The 19120-nt window shown below is 41.4% G+C and overlaps 2 protein-coding genes, 1 long non-coding RNA gene and 1 other non-coding gene across 4 annotated transcripts; 1 reads left to right on the forward strand and 3 right to left on the reverse strand.

The window, feature by feature from the left end:
- Positions 1 to 1255: 1255 nt before the first annotated feature.
- On the forward strand, positions 1256 to 7652 carry LOC136423108 (uncharacterized). Its single transcript, XM_066411130.1, has 7 exons — positions 1256 to 1335; positions 1539 to 1575; positions 2016 to 2189; positions 2929 to 3154; positions 3591 to 3699; positions 5108 to 5271; positions 6442 to 7652. The coding sequence occupies exons 1-7, from the start codon at positions 1273 to 1275 to the stop codon at positions 6662 to 6664; spliced, it is 996 nt and encodes a 331-aa protein (XP_066267227.1). The 5' UTR covers positions 1256 to 1272; the 3' UTR covers positions 6665 to 7652.
- Positions 7653 to 9242: 1590 nt separating this feature from the next.
- Positions 9243 to 10665, reverse strand: LOC136423430 (uncharacterized). Its single transcript, XR_010753736.1, has 2 exons — positions 10549 to 10665; positions 9243 to 9996 (listed from the first exon to the last, which is right to left on the reverse strand). It is a non-coding gene; the product is annotated as an uncharacterized lncRNA (long non-coding RNA).
- Positions 10666 to 10984: 319 nt separating this feature from the next.
- On the reverse strand, positions 10985 to 13933 carry LOC136422502 (vascular endothelial growth factor receptor 2-like). The gene is made up of 4 exons (XM_066410274.1): positions 13568 to 13933; positions 12484 to 12629; positions 11702 to 11921; positions 10985 to 11310 (listed from the first exon to the last, which is right to left on the reverse strand). The coding sequence occupies exons 1-4, from the start codon at positions 13632 to 13634 to the stop codon at positions 10985 to 10987; spliced, it is 759 nt and encodes a 252-aa protein (XP_066266371.1). The 5' UTR covers positions 13635 to 13933.
- Positions 13934 to 14718: 785 nt separating this feature from the next.
- Trnan-guu (transfer RNA asparagine (anticodon GUU)) lies at positions 14719 to 14792 on the reverse strand. The gene has a single exon. It is a non-coding gene; the product is annotated as a tRNA-Asn (tRNA).
- Between the last annotated feature and the right edge of the window lie 4328 nt (positions 14793 to 19120).

The following is a 19120-nucleotide window of genomic DNA, read 5'->3' on the forward strand; positions in this document are numbered from 1 at the left end:
TAACTGTAGAACGTGTAGATGGATTGTAATGATATTTGGTATGTGGGTATGCGCTGGGAGGAGAATGGTCAAGGTCGATTTTGGGCCCCCTGGTTTGTGTCCCTGGAACTGCAATGGCCTATTTGTAAAAATGTTCTAAAGGGGAATAACTGAAGAAAGGAACAACAGATTTTCATGTTATTTGGTACGCAGGTAGGTTGGACAGAGATGTACACACTGAAGTGAAATCATGCAAAGTTAGTGTGTTTGCGTGTGTGTGCGCGTGTGTGTATGAATGTGTCACCGTGTGTGTATGTATGTGTCACCGGATGCGTAAAATCAGCATAACTATAGAACGTGTAGATGAATTGTAATGATATTTGTTATGTGGGAAGGTGTGGGGAGGAGAAAGGTCAAGGTCGATTTTGGGCCCTCTGGTACCGTATGTGTCACTGGAACTGTAATGGCGTATTTGTCAAAATCTTCAAAGGAGAATAACTGAAGAAAGGAGCGACAGATTTTCATGTTATTTACTTGGCAGGTAGCTTAGAGAGGGTTGTATACAATGAAGTGCAAATTATGCAAATTGGACTTAATTTGCCTAAGTAATGGGAAAATCTATATTTGCAGTGTTGGCCATTGTGGCACTTCTAACAGCTGTTAGTAGCTGTTGATAGCGAAAGTGGGTCACTGTGGAACCTGAGCCCCCGACAGCTGCAGGTGGCCGGGGGTCATACCATTGAGCGATATAGAATGGGGGGAACTGGTTTAATACAAAAAAAAGTTTCATGGAGATTTTGGGTCCTAAGACTCTTGTTCAAAATTTTATCCAGTTGCTTGAGTAATTTTTTTTGGCGTATCTTACTACCTGGATGTCTAACTTTCATCAACTCACCTCATGTTATAACAGTTTATTCATCTATTGAGATTTACCACATTTGTGGAAGGATTGACATAACTGGTGACTATCACCTTTTTTTGCCAGTTAGGCCCTTCACATTGTGATTGAATCTGTAGCCCATAAAACAGGCTGTAAAAAAACTTTTTTTGTGATATGTTAGGAAAGTAATTAATCTAAAGCAAAACTCTTGCCTGGTTCTTGTAGACTACAATGTTCTGCATTAGGACCACAGTTTTGATTTTATGAGCTGTTCTGTCAAGTTTTCTCCTTTTGTATGACATTGTATTTTTCCAGGACCTCTCCCGGTGCTCAGATATTGACAGAGCTACCCTGGTAAAGAAAGAAAATAACTTTATCTAAGATAATCATGTTGACTTCACAGGGAAGGAGACATGTGGAGTAACTTGTACAACACACAGCAGGGCAGCAGTGGAAATGTTGCCTGGAATGCCAAGGTAGGTAATGTTCATGTGTCTGTGATTTTTTTTTCATTGATTTTAGCTTAGTATCAATTGCAGATTCAAAAGCTTCAAATTTGTGCAGGAAATAATGATGAAAATACAGTGTGAATTCTGCAGTATGATATATTTTATCCTGCAAAATCAAGAACACTAAAATTCATTCAAAAATTGTTATATTTTTGCTCTGTTCTTTTCAGACTATTATGAGGTCTTGCCAGCTGTCTGCTAGCAAAGGTGAGGAAAACAGATTATGACTTTGTGGTCTTAACAGTATAACTCTTAAGTAGATTTTGTCACCATAAAACCATGACCAAACATTTTCATCTTGTTTGTATTATGTATGTATTATCAAAAATTAGATCAAAAGTTAAAGTCCTTCCCGCATAGGGCAGCGCCCATCTCTGTTTCAGTAGCCTTTGGGTCACACTACTTTGTGAAATCACTACAGTAGGGGGCTGGTCCACTATTAGTAGTGACTGGGTTTAACTCTCATACTGTTAAATGTGCTAAGCAGAGAAAGCAGTCTGTACCATTGTTAAAGTCTTTGGTATGACTCGGCCAGGGATTGAACTCACGAACACTTCCCACTAGGCCATTGCACCAAATGCATAAACTAGTTCTTAATGAAAGCTTTTTACAAAATTTTACTGTTTCTCCACACTCCTGTTCCCCAGAGGATGCCCAGCGGTATGGTTGGCTGTTGCTAGGCAGCCACTCCATGACCCCACGCTGCTGGGGAGAGGTCGTGACGGGGCAGTCAGGTCAAAGGTCAGGCCATGACCCCTGCTACTTGCTGCACGCCTGGGCGCTCAGTGTACTCATACTGCCTCGCCTGTCTCACAAACAAGGTACGTGTTTTGTTTTTTTTCAATGGAAAAAGCTGGTCTATTTTTCAATGCAAAGATTGGACTCACCAAATGTTTGAAAAAAGTTTTAAAAAAAAGGAGTTTCAAAGACTGCATGTTGTAAAATAGTTCAACGGCTTTACGTTCCTTCTTAAGTTAAGGACTACAACCCTTTCTCAGGCTTCTTCGCCAACCACTGGACTACACACACTACTATGATTGCTTATTGCTTGCTTATTGCTTGCTTAGCTTGAAAGTTCATCTGTGTTGGTAGAAATCATTCTTAAACAAGTTTAAACTGTAATTTCTAACACAAGAATTGGACTTACCCAAATTTTCGACCGTACGACATCGGTCTTTGTCAAGGAGTGATCAATCCACTGCTGGGATGACGTCACGTTATTGCTTGCTTGCTTGATCAATTGATTGATTGCTAAGTCCTGAGTTCTTCCATCACTCCGATCCACAGCTTGACTAAACTGTACCTAGCTTATGATTACTTAGGAGGTCAATTAATTGAGGGATTAATGAATTGATGGATTGATTGAGCATTCATCAATTGATAAGCTGACTTTCCCCAGGGCTCTATCTAGAGACACCTCAATTCACATGGAAGACCTTAGTGCGGCCATGGCAGATAGACTGGTGTGGACCGAAGTTGTGCATGGACTTGCCCCCTGGGGGTCGACCGATGATGATGATGATGAATTGATAAGCCCTGAATTCCTTCATTATTCCACAGGTGTGCCCAAGCTGTTATCCCCTGACCTGGGCAGGTGGGACGTCCCAGGTAAGCCTGAACACCTGCGCAGATGCCCCCCAGGTGGGTTACCTGTCCCCACGCTCCTTAAGATGTCCCGTCAGGATGAGAAGACGTTGTATCACCTGGTGGGACAGGTGAGGGAGGTGAAGAGAAGTGGTACAAGCGTGGTTCTCAAGGTGCCGGACGAGACACAGACACCCTCTAAGTATGTTGTAGTCTAAGTAAATTATCTAATGATCTAAAATAGAAAAATTAATATCTATAACTGGATAAAGATTAGTCATGGACATTTGCCTTACATGTTGTGGCGTCGCAGTGGCAGGGTGTTTGGCCCAGAACCCAGAGGTTCTGGGATCAAATCCGGGGTCCCCTAATTTTGTCTCATTGGCGTTGTGTCCTCAGGAAAACCACTTTACACAACTTTCCCCACTTCACTCAGGTGAAAATGAGTACCTAGCTTCTACAGAAAATAAAAGTATTTTGAGACCTTGATCATATGAGCCCTTTATTTTTCTTCCGAACTTCCAAAAACGGTACTGTCCATAAGAGGAATGTTATATACAATGTCATAATAGACTCACATATATATGTACAGCAACAAAGAACATTGCAATGATTCTTTTGAAATGTCTGTTTTGAAGGCTCCCGTTGGACGAGTGGCCCGGCCCAGAAGAAGGGTACGAAGCCATTCTTCATTACAACGTGGTCCTGCTCAGTGGACTGGACCACTTTCCACAGAAGGGGTGGATGGTATGTAATGAAATTAATCAATTCACTTTTGTCTTGATATTCAAGACAGTACAGTTTGTGTGTTCGTGATAGTCTGTTTCCGCACTGCAGTTTCAACATGACATGACAGTAGAGGGTGAAGTCTGCCGTCTCTTAATGCATTGTTATTGCTTTTATTGCAATTGTTCAGTGGTGTTGGTGTGGCATAACGGTTACAGCGTTGAGCTTAGAACCAATACTAGCCAAGCCCTGATGTTGTACTCTTGGAAAAGGCACTTAACATGACAGTGGAGTGATGCCTACCAAGCCTCTCGGCTAATCTGTGTGACTTAAGTGTGCCAAAAAACACACGCTGGTTTTATGCGCCAATATGCCAACATCTGCACATTTGCCACAAAGAACTTTGCCACATTTGCCATAAATTGTTGCTTGTTTGAGACAGACCAAGGACAGCTGGTACCTGTACCTGTGTGTTGTGTGAGGGGGTGAAGTCTGCCATCTCAGATTGCCTTGTTGTATGTTACAGGTAGACATGGTGGCTTGTTTGAGACAGAACAATGACAGCTGGTACCCGTACCTGTGTGAGGGGGTGAAGTCTGCCATCTCAGATCGCCTTGTTGTATGTTACAGGTGGACATGGTGGCTTGTTTGAGACAGAACAAGGACAGCTGGTACCTGTACCTGTGTGTTGTGTGAATGGGTGAAGTCTGCCATCTCTGATCGCCTTGTTGTATGTTACAGGTGGACATGGTGGCTTGTTTGAGACAGAACAAGGACAGCTGGTACCTGTACCTGTGTGTTGTGTGAATGGGTGAAGTCTGCCATCTCTGATCGCCTTGTTGTATGTTACAGGTGGACATGGTGGCTTGTTTGAGACAGAACAAGGACAGCTGGTACCTGTACCTGTGTGTTGTGTGAATGGGTGAAGTCTGCCATCTCTGATCGCCTTGTTCTTACAGGTAGACATTGTGGCTTGTTTGAGACAGGTCCAAGGATAGCAGATGTGAGGGGGTGAAGTCTGCCATCTCTGATCGCCTTGTTGTATGTTACAAGTGGACATGGTGGCTTGTTTGAGACAGACTAGGGACAGCAGGTGTGAGGGGGTGAAGTCTGCCATCTCAGATCGCCTTGTTGTTTACAGGTGGACATAGTGGCTTGTTTGAGACAGAACAAGGATAGCAGATGTGAGGGGGTGAAGTCTGCCATCTCTGACTACCTTGTTGTATGTTACATGTGGACATTGTGGCTTGTTTGAGACAGAACAAGGACAGCTGGTACCCGTACCTGTGTGAGGGGGTGAAGTCTGCCATCTCAGATTGCCTTGTTGCATGTTACAGGTGGACATAGTGGCTTGTTTGAGACAGAACAAGGATAGCAGATGTGAGGGGGTGAAGTCTGCCATCTCAGATTGCCTTGTTGTATGTTACAGGTGGACATGGTGGCATGTTTGAGACAGAACAAGGACAGCTGGTACCTGTTTGTTAACGGTGTTCTGCACACGTGGGAGGGGGAGGAGCAACCCGGCAGACACTGTAACATCCCCGACTGTCACCACCACGGCCCGAAACACCCGCAGTTTACCGGGCTGGAGAGGTGCGGTTTTCTTCTTTTGTTTTAATACGAAGAAGAAGAAGAACTTTATTGCACGACAATTGTACATGGTACAAAGTATGGCAAGAATTCGTAAACATAATACAAAGTAGAAGTATAGAATAAAACTTAACATCCTAATTGATAAAACAATACAATAAGGGCTAGCATACATTTTGATTTAGCATCCTAATAACTAATACAATACAATAAGGGCTAGAATGCATTTTGATATAGCGTAACAGTACCAGTTATGATCGAGTTGGTTTAATCATTAGTTTCGGTATTTTTCCTTATGTGAAACCAGCCGTTAAAGGCACCCGGAGCATTTTATGAGACTTGAAACGTGACTAACAAAACTCCAATTTCTAATCATTTCTATACATAGTAAGTTGAGGCTGTCTCCAGCTTGAAATTTTTTTTTGTACCAGTGTTTGGGAGCCCATGTTGTTAATTTTCTTTTGTTGAATACATGTTTGTAATTCTAAGCTTTCAATAATACATTTTCATACATTTTGTTGACTGACGGGGTGAAATTTATGTCCGTCCCAACAAGCAGAGGGATGTGTCCTGAAGACATGTGTATATGGCCTCCGTCGGTCAGTATTGACCATGGTAAAATCCTAATTCACAACAGCCCTACAGCATCGACTATGGCTAAACAGCCCTATACGAGAATGGCAGTCTCTGCCACAAAAATCACATCTGTAAGCTGACTCAGTTCTGTTGCAAAGCTCTTTTCTGCGGATCCGCTTTTCTTCTGCGCTGTGCATCAGTCTGACTTCTCCTGATTTGAGCTGTCTGAACAGTGTGCATCTCCACCTGGAACGGTCACTTGCAAGGTCCTCCCAGTGCTCCGTATCAATATTGCCATGAGCCTGAAGACAGCCCTGGTTTTTATATACCCTGTGGCAGAAATTTTCTTGTGAGTCATTGCGTGTCTTTGCGTGTGTTGTATATGTATATTCAGTGTGTATCTGTGAGTGTATATCTACCGGTATATGTCTTCAACATCCCAGTATGCATTGTTGTAACATTGGAACTAAGTGAGTCTTTTATATGATAAATACAAAGGAAACTTTCTTTAATAACACATTAACTTTGTAAATGTAAAACCCCTATTAGAGATGATACCCACAGTCTCACACCACTGTTTGCCAACTCCCTTCCCAGGCACCTCCATGACTTCATAGTGGTTGGTTTGGACCTGGACCCCAAGGAACCTCTGCATGAGACCTACCCTGACCCCAAACCCCCACCCGGGCGAGACCGCCTCATTGGTCGACTCCAGAGACTGAACACGGGTCCGTACATCCCCCCTAGCGGCCCAGGAAGCAAACATGACTACAGTTTGGAGGTAGAAGCCATCTGGCAGAGATACTTCACTGGGCTGTAACCTCAGAGTTCCACTTGGACACAGCTGTTCGTCTATGAATAATATACTTTTGAGACACTAAACCTGGTTCACAAGCTGTGATAGTGTTGACATATTGTCTTATTTTGAAGTCTTTTTGCCAAACATAGATGCTAGTCAGAGTATTGATGGAATATTTAATCAGCGTTTGATCTGGACACATAACTTTCCATCTACGAATAATATCCTTTTCAGGCCAGAAGTCTTGTGCAGAGGACAAAATAAGAAGAGGAAATCTAGCTCACTTTACGTTTCACAACTTCTTTACGTTCTAGTAGCTTTTTGATAGTGTTGGTATATCCTCTCTTTTTGAAGTATTTTGGCCATAAATGTAACAGGACTGTAGCAGGCAAGGCTGTAGAAACTGTTGTAAGGCCTAACGTTACATTTGGTCATATGAGATTTTGTTAAGCTACAGAAACTTATGGATATTAACTAGAGACCAGATCTGTGATAATAGGCACTTAAGCTTGCCATTCCTTTTTTTGGTAGACATGTGCTTGTGTTTTCTATAGTTTCATGACAGTTTTACCATGCAAAAGGCCCATATATGGCATGCATGTTGATAGACATGGCCCACAACAATGTATTATTTTGCAGGTCACAAAATAACTGTCCTTTTAAGTTCTATGAATTGGGAGCAATTTTTTTCTACGGAAAAAGAAGAAAGGCTTAAATCACTGTACATGTAGGTACGGACATGTATGAATTTGGTTTCTGTGGCTTTAGTTTAGCAAATTTGACTTTTTTGTTTGGATGTTAGATTAGAAGATTTAGTGATTCATGTTTCAGCACTCATATAGAAAATACCTGTGTTATCATCAGATATAGTAGTACAATGTAGTTCAAATCTTTCATTACTTTTGTACATTTCTAAGTTACTTAAAAAGTATATTTTTGTAGTACAGATAAACTATATACAACTGTCCCTCTTGGGCTTATTCATTAAAAGAAGTTTTGTTGAGCACTATTTCTGAATCCACTGTCCATCTTTTCCATGTGTTGAATTAGTCTTGGCCCTGCCATCCTTTTTTTAGAAAACACTCTTCATGCCCCCCATTTTGGGATGTAATAATTCCAAATGAAATATGCCATCTCATCAGTTTATCATAGTTTTATTGTCACTTATGTTGCAAGTTTCTTCCACAATGTGCTTGCAGCAAGGGCAGAGTATCTAAATTCCACAGAGACACTTTGGGTAGTCTAAATGCTATGTTTATCTAAATGCTACAGTATGCCCACAAGGTCATGCTAAAACTACAGTATTAACTTTAGCAAATTAGCCATAACTGCTCTTTTCACTGACTGCATAATGTGTCATCTGTAACCTGTTTGTACTAATATATCGCATCTGTGCTTTCTTCCAGCATATATGTAAATTTGCACCAAAGAAAAAATTATTTACATCTTGCGTAAGATTTTTGCATAAGATTTTTGTCCTGAGGACAAATTGCACACAAAGCCATTCAATGGCACGAAACACATATAACTGCTGAAAATGTTAAACATCAATTATTCAACGGCACTGTTCACTTTAGACATTTGATAAACGATCTAATGATAGACATACAGACAACACCCATATGTACAACTGCATAGAAATGAAATGACAGACATCTGAGAATTGATACATGTATCTACTAGTAACTGGTTTTCATTGGACTGTCTGCCACCTTGCACAGGGTAGTCGTGACTGGTTCGACTTCAAACTGCAGCTAGCTTTACCTATAAGCACTTGGTTGCATTGGAGAAACCTGTTTCCAAGAGATTTACTAACCTGATGAAACTATTCACAGGTTCTGTATCATTTTGTATAAACCAACTGTCCTCAAGAGTAACACACCAGCTAGTGCTTTGGCCACATTTCCAATCCGGGCAGTCTTTTGGAACAAAAAGTATGATATAGAAGTCAACAAAAAATACAAAACGTACCAAAAATTATTATGCATAGCTTGGCCACATTTATTGATATACACTTATAAATATTTCTTTTCGCAAACAGCCCGGTTGGGAAATGTTACCCTAGCATAAGTAGGCACGCAACAGTGGCTAGTTATATTACAGCTAATGATTTGTCATCATATGTACTTAATGATGCTACATGGTGTTTTACCTGCTCCCCAACTATATTGAGCCATAAGGCTACATATGACTGTTGACAGGGAGAATGTTAAATCTACAACATGTTTGTTTGTTCCGTATAACTACTAGTAGTAAACCACCTTTAGGCATAGCACACCAGTTTTGTACAAGCTGCATCCGCGTTAGACACCTTCTCTTTTACGATAAGTGCAGTGGGTTCTTTAACATGCTCGAGGTGTGGCTCTTGTCAAACACAGGACCTTACATGAAAATACTTGCAACATTTTACAATTTTTTTTACATTTTTCTTTCTCAAGACATAATTGGCCATTTTTAATTTGTCATAGTGACAGTAGTCAATTTATAATTTAGCTTCAGTGTCTATTTACAAAATTCATAATTGGACCTCCATTATTCAAAGTAAAGTGTAATCAGTCATTGGTTGAATATATGGCAAGTGTGAATCTACTGCAATGTATTTTGACTTGAGTGCCAAGATTTTGAGTACAGGCAAACCTGTACAAGTGACCACCTCTGAGTAAGGATGACTTAGATATCTTATAGCCACTTTTTAAATGTCCTTTACATGATTGTTTTTCTCTTTGGATCAAGCATTAACAATCCTTTCTATAGTGACCAGCTGACTAGGCATGTTTGACTGCATTCCCCCCATGCAGACCCCCTCACACAATCACATCAAATCACACTTATTCTGTCCAAGACAGACTCCTCAGAAGATGCCTCAGACGGTCCAGCTGATTCATAGTCGCTATCCTTCGACAAACTTCTCTGCAATCTCTCGAAAAACCTCGGCTCCTCCACTGAAAGCGGCACGCGATCCTTTAGTGCCAGCGGCAAATTTCTTCTCTCAAAGCCACCCTGTAACACAGGGACAACTCTTCCTTTCAAGTTTCCGTCTAGTTTTTCTGCTACCGCGGTCTGGTATCCCTTTTGGAACCACTCGTCGGAAGTTGCGGAGGGGGAATAGACGACTATGATGTGTCGACTTTTTTCTATACTGTTTAGAAACTGGAAAACACTGTCGCCTCCCACGTCGTCTCTGTAGTGGAAGTAGCCTTTTTGTTTCTGCTCTTCCAGTTTGTTTACGATGTTTGTCTCAGCCCACGATCTGTCGTCTTTACAGCAGAGTACGCTGAAGTCGTATTCTTTTGAGATGTTGTCCACACTTTCACTGGAGTCTCCTTCAACGTCACTGTCACTATCAAGTCGACCTGGAAGAAGGAAAAATATCAAGGATTTTGTTTTGATGCAAACTGGCACCAAGCAAAACTTAAGGTCCTTTTCATTCATTTATTTTTCTAATTTATTTAGGTACAATTTTACAGTCCCTTTAGTCACTGGTAATAACTTACAAGAGAGAAAAACAGAAAAGTGGTAACTTGCATAACAGAATATTATCAATATGTTGAGACACCACCAGATCATAAACACAAAAAAACATCATTTTGAAACAATCAGATGTCCACCCATAAAAACCAAAACAGTAAATCATATGTGCAAAACAATTTGACCCAAGCATTCTCAAACCCAGTCTACACACTCATAGCTGATTCCTTTCCAGGCAATGCAGATGAATCTTAGACAGATTCAGGTTTGAAAAAATAATAAAACAACAGTTTTCAGTTCATCCAATTTAGATAGTACTTTTTCTCAAATATCACTAAAAGCAGGGATCTCCTTTAAAGTAACTACAATTAGTCTAGTACTACAACCATTCAGTAATAAATGGAATAACTGGCACACAAGGATATGGAAGCACTTACAATGTTTCCAATGTCTTCTTCTGCGATAGGCAAACACCGTTATTGCTACAACAACAACAATGACAAAAACCATCACCCCAGATACAATGGCAATAATGATCAACATCGGAAGCCCTCCATCTGAAATAAAGAAACAAATGAATTACAATCTAGATACCCAAAACGAAATGTCTTCCACAGTACTGTACTTCCTTTAAAAGTACATTTTGGAATTTAGGCCACTTTAACAAATATACTAGCCTGAGTGTCATTCTGTTTAGTTTAGTTTAGCCTGGAACTAATCAGGATGACACTCAGGCTACAAATATACTTGTTTCCTAGACAAATATAATGATATTAGGTTAATGAATTATGAGAGCTAGGAGTCGCGATACAAAAGTTCTGAAATTTGTATGCCAATATGCCTTCAAGAAATTTTGTTGCTACATGTAAGGCCTTACAATGCATTCCTTGTTTTCGTAAAATGATGTGTCTTACCCGGGGGTTTTGCTGTCAGCTGCAGCTGCTGCGAATGTTTCTCTCCCAAAACGTTCCACGCAACACAGGCGTACAATCCCTCGTCTGATTGGCTAAACCTTTGTATAGTCATGTGATCTGTAGCCGTGCTGTGATTGGTGGGTATAGCCTTTCCGTCCTTTGTCCAGTTGAAGAGGGGGTGGGGGTAGGCTTGGGTCTCACACCAGAGTGTCACGTTCGTTCCAAGGTCGACGGAGTCCGGCAAGGGCGTGTCTGAGGTGATGTTAGGGGTTTCCAGCAGGGGCTCTGAAAGGGGAATTGAGTATCAATTAATTTGTTTTTCTAAAAATGAGTTTGCTAGGGGCAACATATGTCACCTTATGTTTAGCTTCCTACCCATTTGGACCAGAGTCAGCAAGAAAGAAGTAGACTTCAAAGTGACCTGACCCTAATTCAAAAGTGCATTTTTAGCAGAGTTTTTTTACACATATCAAGTAAATGAAGAAAAGGTAAAGTAAACATCATATATTATACCAATAAATGTGGGTTTTCATGTACGTTTACTTAAAAACCATCCCAAAATATGAAAAGTTCATGGAAGAATTCATTTATCTGCCACTTTCTATGTGCACCACCCAAAACTGACTAGACCTACTAGTATAAAAATAGTTCACAAGTCAGATATGAAGAGTCGTACCTGCCACCATGATGTGGACACCCGTCGCGTTTCCTCGGAGGAGGTTCCCCGTGGACTTGGCCTGGCAGACGTATGACCCGCTGTCGTGTTTCTGAACGTTCGACAGGGCGTAGCTTATGCTGAAGTTGTCGGCGTTCTTCTCGCTGTAGGTGAAACGTCCCAAGCGGACGGATGCTGTGGTGTTGTCTTTGAACCAGCCCATCCATATTGCACCTGCAGCCTGGAGAAATGACAGGACAAAAAGTTTTCACCAAATATCTAAACATAAGCAAAAAAATATACAGTCTGCAAGCCTTCAAGTTCAAGGCCACGCTATCTCCTAGCATATTCATCTTCCATCAACTTAAATGTAGTTCAAGTGCTGAACTTACAATGAAAATATGTATAGTTCAAGTGGTGAAATGACCTTGCATTGAGCAACACCAATCTATTTTCTAGTTTCTCTGACAGTTCTTAGCAAAATTTCAGCAAGCAGACAAGACAACCAGAGAGGAAAACATAGAACTTTTTATTAGAAGGAAAATGCTGAAAGATTGTGTACCAAGGTACAGACTCAGATTTTTTATTTAACGTTGATCTTTGAAATTTTCAGAAAAACCCTAGTAGAACCAACAAATTGAATTCATGTGGAGACACCTCTCCCAACCAACACTATTTTTAATACCAGGTCAGATTCGTAGTTCGCATACTTATATGCATGGTCTCCGTTGGTATATTGACCAAAGTAAATTTTGACAGCACATTTCATCATGACATGGCGCTGTAACAAGGAATTTCCTTACGTTCAATCCCAAGTGCTGTTCGCAATCGCAGCGGAGCGTTACGTTGTCTCCAGGCAGGAGTTCCAGCGTCGGTTGCCATGGCGATGATACATACGGCTTGAGGACCTCACAGTACCGAAGGCCGCTGTCACTGCAGGGGTCCGCATCTGCGGAACGTAGAACAACATGGCTGTCAATCACTCTTCAAGTCTATCTTCTTCTTTCTTTTGAGGCTATCAGAATTAACTTCAACTCGCTGAAGATTTTGTTAGCCTCCAAGCAGACCTACGGGTAGGCAAAGACCGTATCCAACTGGTACCCAAGTCTCATAGTAACATACTTCCTCTGCCAGTTTGATGCGGCCTTCGCAACCTATAGATCTGCTTGGAGATTAGATTCTGTAGCCTATATACGAACTGTAAGGTTTGATCCTCTCACCTCTGGAAGGACCCTTTTAAGTCGATATTACGTGTACAGTATATCATATTTTGATAAGTCTGATAGAGGTGTGGCTCTCCTCAAACACAGGACCTCCATTTATAATCCTATCTGGACCCTAACTGAAGCTAGAAACTCATTCTCACCTGATCAGTGAAGTGACTCTTAGTGAGGAAGGTCGTGTTAAGTGTGACAAGTTGAGGACACAGACACAAAAAGCATATGATAAAGTTAAAATCTAATAAATGTGACAAAGAATACTTTGTGCATATTCCAAGGTATACAGTATGTAATGGAACCAGACACATATTCTGACATTTTTTTCTTTGTTTAATTAGGACTGGTCCCGTTAACGTTACAAATTTGTTTTTCCAAGTTTGCAACAAACCGCTATGCAGACATAATAGCTATGTCAACATCCCTAGATCTATATTTGACCTATAATCTTTACCGTCATCGTTTAATGTACCCGGAAACAGGACAAGTTATTTTAAATATCCCTTTCTATCACCGGATACAGACTGTTCCTGTACTGATGTTTACATACTTGTGTAGATAAATATCAATGATAAAAACCCCTCCCTGGCCCCCTTTTCGCTCAGCCAAAACCTTCAAAAACACAACAAATTCTCCACGTAGAAGTTGTGACAACCCCTTGTGTACCTACCTGCAATAGCAGCGTAACATAATGTGGCTAGAACGACGGGAAACAATTGTAGAAAGCGGAGAAACATCGTGTTTTACTCTTAGTTCTTCCAGCGCACAACACGGGACAAGATGGCGGAGGTCCAGGTACGAGATGTTTGCACAACTCCACGTTCGAGTCCTTAAATCTAGCTCCTGGCGCTCCGTTTTCGCGATAAATCTTGGAGTACTACGTCAGGAAGGTGGTCAAGACGCTACTGGAGAATTTCTAAGGTCCATAGATCCGTGACAAGCTCAGGTTACGGCTTAAACTTTACCGTAATATGATCTTGCAAGGTGGTCTTGTCCAACATGGGCATCTTGGAAACCGTAGGGTGGTACCATTATGCTACTAAGGGGTGACTGTATCAATTATATCTACTGTCCCCTCTTTTTTGGTAATCTAAAATTATTACATTGACCTAGTTTATTCAAATTTAGTAAAATAGTATCCTTTTCAATAGTTTATCATGAAAAAGACAAAAACAATAATTATAATTCCCCTCCCCGTTCTGCTCAATTGCTCTGGTCCAGTTTGTCTTATGACAGTGTAGCAGCGTCCTCTGGCGGGATTTTAATGCATAGCAAAGAACATCGATATTGCGTGCAGTGCGTATTTCCGTGAACGGAAAAGCTTGATTTTCTCAAGAGGTTCCTATTTTAACCTCCTTGATTTTCTTGACACCCGTGTTTGAATTTTACATTTCATTTTTTTCCAGACAAAGCGTCATGACGTCATACCTGTATCAGGTGTCACACTGTAGCTGCTGTTGAACAGGTGACATCTGGTGAGGCTGCCGTGCTTGGCAGAGGCCCCGGGACCCGTAACTCCGGCCGCAGACAAAAGAAATATTATAGCGCACAAAAAGATTAAAAACCTCTCAGTTCAGCTCTTAGAAAAATCATAATTCCCAGGTATAACCTTTTTAAACGCATACTGTAAAAAGGTGTAAACGGTGCGCTAAATGTGACGAAAACGACGAATTTTTTACACACTTAAGCTACATCTCGCTAGATGTCGCTACTGTACTGTAGGGTTTACGGGGTGGCGACGTCATTACTGAGGCGACGTCATACAGACACTGCCATGCAGAAGCAAAATTGCGAGTCACCAACAAAATAACGGGTCTGCTTCGTCCCTGGGTGGGCTTGAACCACCAACCTTTCGGTTAACAGCCGAACGCGCTAACCGATTGCGCCACAGAGACTTCGCTAGCATACAGATTGTCTCACAGACCACAGATCGCTACTACGTACTAGTACAGGGACAAGACCGCGCAATAGCAACTTAGTCTGTGTAACACAGAGTGCACACAGTACAGTGACAAGTATCTAACTGATGCCTTTCAGACTATCTGTCTATAGCAATATAATATGAAACGGAAGAGGCCATAATTTCTTAACAAAGAAATGAAATGAAGAAAACAACCTCTTTCTTTCTGTCGTTAGTGTTGATGACTCCTCAAGGTGGTTGTGATACCGTCATAGTTTCTGACGGCCGCCCAGCTGCGCTAATGCAGTAACGGTTACAAGCAATGTGTAGGAATTAGGGATAGACGAGAACATGTGCAAAGAACAGGACAAGTGAACTTAGTGATGTTAGTTATTAATGTTAGTAATTACATATTTACAAATGTACAAGGACGGGGGCAGACCAAGATGCTTGGAGGCTACCCCACCCCCAAAGTCTGACAGTCTAGCCCCCGATCAAATGTGGAACCCTTTCAGAAACCGCCACGAGTTTTGCCCCCGAGACATGCTCGGAGATTGCCGTAAGATCCCGTAAATGTGGGGGAGGAACAATAACCCATGTCATGACGAGAGAGTTCGAGAGCATGAGTTTTTGTTTTTGGATCGAATAAGCCGCATGATGATGTTCTTAAAGTATCAGATGGGCCAGCGGTCTGCTTGGATACTTGTATCACGTACACCCGATTGTGACCGAAGGCGTGTCGGAAACTTTTCTTGGATCAAGAGGATGACGATGGGAAATATATTTTCATCTTGCACATTTTTGTGACAGTTCGTAAGCCGAACTACCGATCCTTATAGGACCGAAAATTACCAAACCCAAATCTTCAAGGCAGGGGTGGCGGAAATGGTCGCTGACAAACCCCTGTACACAGGGAGGAGGCCTTCGCAAATCGCGATTTGAGGATACCAGCTTGTATTCCAAATATATCTCTGTTGAAATCTGACCTGAAAGTGCTTCAGACGAACAAAGATTCGGGGTATCGCTTGCAGAAGTAGAGGCTTAAGAAAATACACTGTCGCTTTGTTTTCGTGAGGTCGCGGGCGGGTCATAGCGAAAAGTTAGCATAGAAAAATGACATGGTGACGTTACATACTGCCTTCACTCCTTAGCACTCAGCATTTTTGGGAAATAGCATGAAACTATGATATACGTAGTTGAACACACCCCATTTGACAAGCCCCCTCTGTTTGGCCCAAGGACTACAGAAACGAACATGGACAGCGCCCCCATCATGACACCGAAAGGTGCGGGAGTATTTTATGATAACTTGAGAAGGATTGCGTTAAACTGACTGTAGATGTAGATTAGATACTGTACATGATCTAGAATATTGTTATAGCTCGTTATACTGTACATTGAAATGTCTTGTTTTTGTCAGCAGGGCTAGCCCTTTGTAATAGCCTCAGGCTAGTTGGGTAGCCCTGGCTGTGGGTCCAAAACAGCCAAACTAAGAAATATATAAATACCCCACAATGAAACTAAACAAAATGTGCGAAATCTCCAAGCAGATGTTGGGATTCGTTTGTCACGTTTAACCGATGTGTTGGTTACTAAAACCACTAGAACAACGTGACATATGTACACACGCTGGACAATCAAAACACAACATACGAAAAATATAACATATGGTGGTTAGAAAATGCACCAGTTTGTGAGGAGATATCATTAAAATTTCAAGGAAGGCAAAAAAATGTAGAAAACGCTGAGAAAATTAACAAAAAAAAAAGACTAAAAATATCAACTAATCAATGCTGGAAAAATACCAACATTGTCTAACACACCCTATAACCCTTCCTGCAATCGGTTGCTGTAATATCTTTTGTTGCACTATAGCATTCGATCAGTTACTAGTATTACCGAGGTCGCTATCGAAGGTCGAACTATAAATTCCTGACACCCCCAATTAATTACTTCACACAAACCTTGTTTCGGGTATGTTGCCACCAAAAGTACTCCAGTAATCGTCAGCAAGTGTCTCAAGACGTCGCGGTGGAAAAATCGCCGTAAATTCAGCCACCGTCAAGTCCCAAAACTAGAATGACTCCAACAATACAAGACCTTCAACAGTTGTGGTGTGTCACCGAAACCGAGCGTCACGTGACCAACAACGCCGGCACGCCATTGGTGGAAAAAGGCGGGAAGGTTTGAAAGGAACGAAACTTGCGACGGGTTTGGTTTCGGGTTAACTTTCAAGCAGATGTAGCTGTCGGGCTTGTTTTGAGCGAAGTTGGTGGTGTTTCGGACGCTTTCCTAGATTTAACAAAACGCCTTTTGCAGATATTTTACAGATAGTGCCTGTAAAATGTGTAAAAAATTCAACGAAAATGTACAGAGCAGCACCAAACAAGCTCAAAATAACGCCGACTGCTACATCTGCTTGGAGACTGGTTTCGGGTATGACGTCACCCCGAAACTGCGGCCAGGGACGGACCCTGCGACGGTTTTGTGTTGACCGTGCGATGTCGGGAGTTCGCAGGGGAAACGGCGACTGCACCGTAGGAAACGGTCTGACGTTCGCTTCGCAACGCGGACAAATTTGACAAGAAATGACGACATACATCCGCCGACAAGGGGTTTGTGTTAGGGGGCGCGGTTTACTCAACAAAGTCAGGCACAGCTAATCTTACTATAACAAGACGCATGCGCTATGGTATCGTGTTTAGTAGGCCGGCCAAGGATAAACAAAATTAACATTGTAAAGTCGTGTGAATAAAAGACCAGCTTAAGAAAAGAAAATATAGAAAGAAACATACTATATATCTAAAGAGATCTGCTAGTATAGTATCAGTCCCGAGGTATGCACACTAAGGTTTCAGACATTCTTGAGAAGACCTCGCTAAGACCTTTTTTTATTGTAAAGGTCTTTGAGTAATCGTTACATTATAATTCAAAAATAAAACTCCAGTCTTCTCTTAATCTATCTAAGGCCTGCTTGAAGTCACCACACATAAAAGAATTGAAATAGATCTTAAAGAATGTACACAACGGAGATATAATAATAATAACTTTATTGCACAACAATTGTACAAGGCACAAAGTATGGCATCCACTGGTACATTATAAGATAACATTCTATTAGGCTAATCAATCTATATTATACAATATGGTGTAGTAGTATGAGATGACAATGGGATTTTACAGAGGAGTTTCTAACGATATACCACTGCAGTCGGCAAGCTAGCTTTTAGATCCCCCCCCCCCCCTCCAGAAAACAACAACCAACAACACGCGCGAAACCACGGGGAATTTTCTGACTGTTCGATATGCAATATAATCGATCCACCGAGGTGCGACACCTAGCGGAGTGTTTAATTTCGGTCCGCCCCCCTATCATGTATGGTTTCATGCCTATTGTGAAGCCCCCATGTATACATGCGGTATGGAACATCCAAAGTGGCAAAATAGCACATGACTAATTCTCGATATACATGTACAAGCGTTCAACACGGAGAACGTAGGGAATTCGTGTTGTTTCTGTTGCGTCCACTGACTATTATAAAAGAGAAGATATCTACCATAATGAAATCAGTTGAGGAGCAGACTACTCCAAGGAAAGGACCACGAACCAAGACGCAGACTTTACATTTCTACAAAGAGAAGAAACGAAGCAACCTGAGACCATGGCTACGAGCAGCGCTCCTACTCTCTACCCTAGGCTCCCGGTGACTTTTCTGCTCTTTTGTCTGTGTCTAACAACCCTATGTCTCGTCTTAACACCAACGCACGGGATGGCTATTCAGGTAAGTACGCATGCTACTTGTTTTATTTGGTGGGTTTAAGATTTTTTGATAGTTTCCGGAGGAAGTTTATTAGCTGTGCATAAGGAAAGGCGGAGCCTGGTGTGGTGTAGCTTAAAGAAGCTAGACGGTAAGGGTTTTTTGTTTGTTTTTTTTTGAATAAAAAAAACTGGCACCTTTGCATGAAAGTGCACAGCTACAGCTATAAATATTAGAAGAGGCAATGGAATCTAAAAGCACGCTGAAAGCACTAATATACTAACACTAAGCCTATGCGCCACTCCTAATCCAATAGCAGTTGCATGTTTGCAATTTGAAATGTATAAGGCACAAAAATTGATAAGGAAATTATTCCTAAGAGGATTTGTCTGAATCCAAGCACTTATTTCTCAAGTGTTTTCAAATCCTCTAAAGTAGAAACAAACAAAAATTATAAAATTCTTTCAGTCATTATGCCCACAAACTAGAAGACCAACTGGAGCAATGGAAACATAGCCTACAAAGGTAATGATGAAAATCCAAAAGAAGAAAAACATTTTACGAA

Source organism: Branchiostoma lanceolatum, chromosome 17 (genome assembly GCF_035083965.1).
Source record: "Branchiostoma lanceolatum isolate klBraLanc5 chromosome 17, klBraLanc5.hap2, whole genome shotgun sequence".
In the NCBI taxonomy this organism is placed as follows: domain Eukaryota; kingdom Metazoa; phylum Chordata; class Leptocardii; order Amphioxiformes; family Branchiostomatidae; genus Branchiostoma; species Branchiostoma lanceolatum.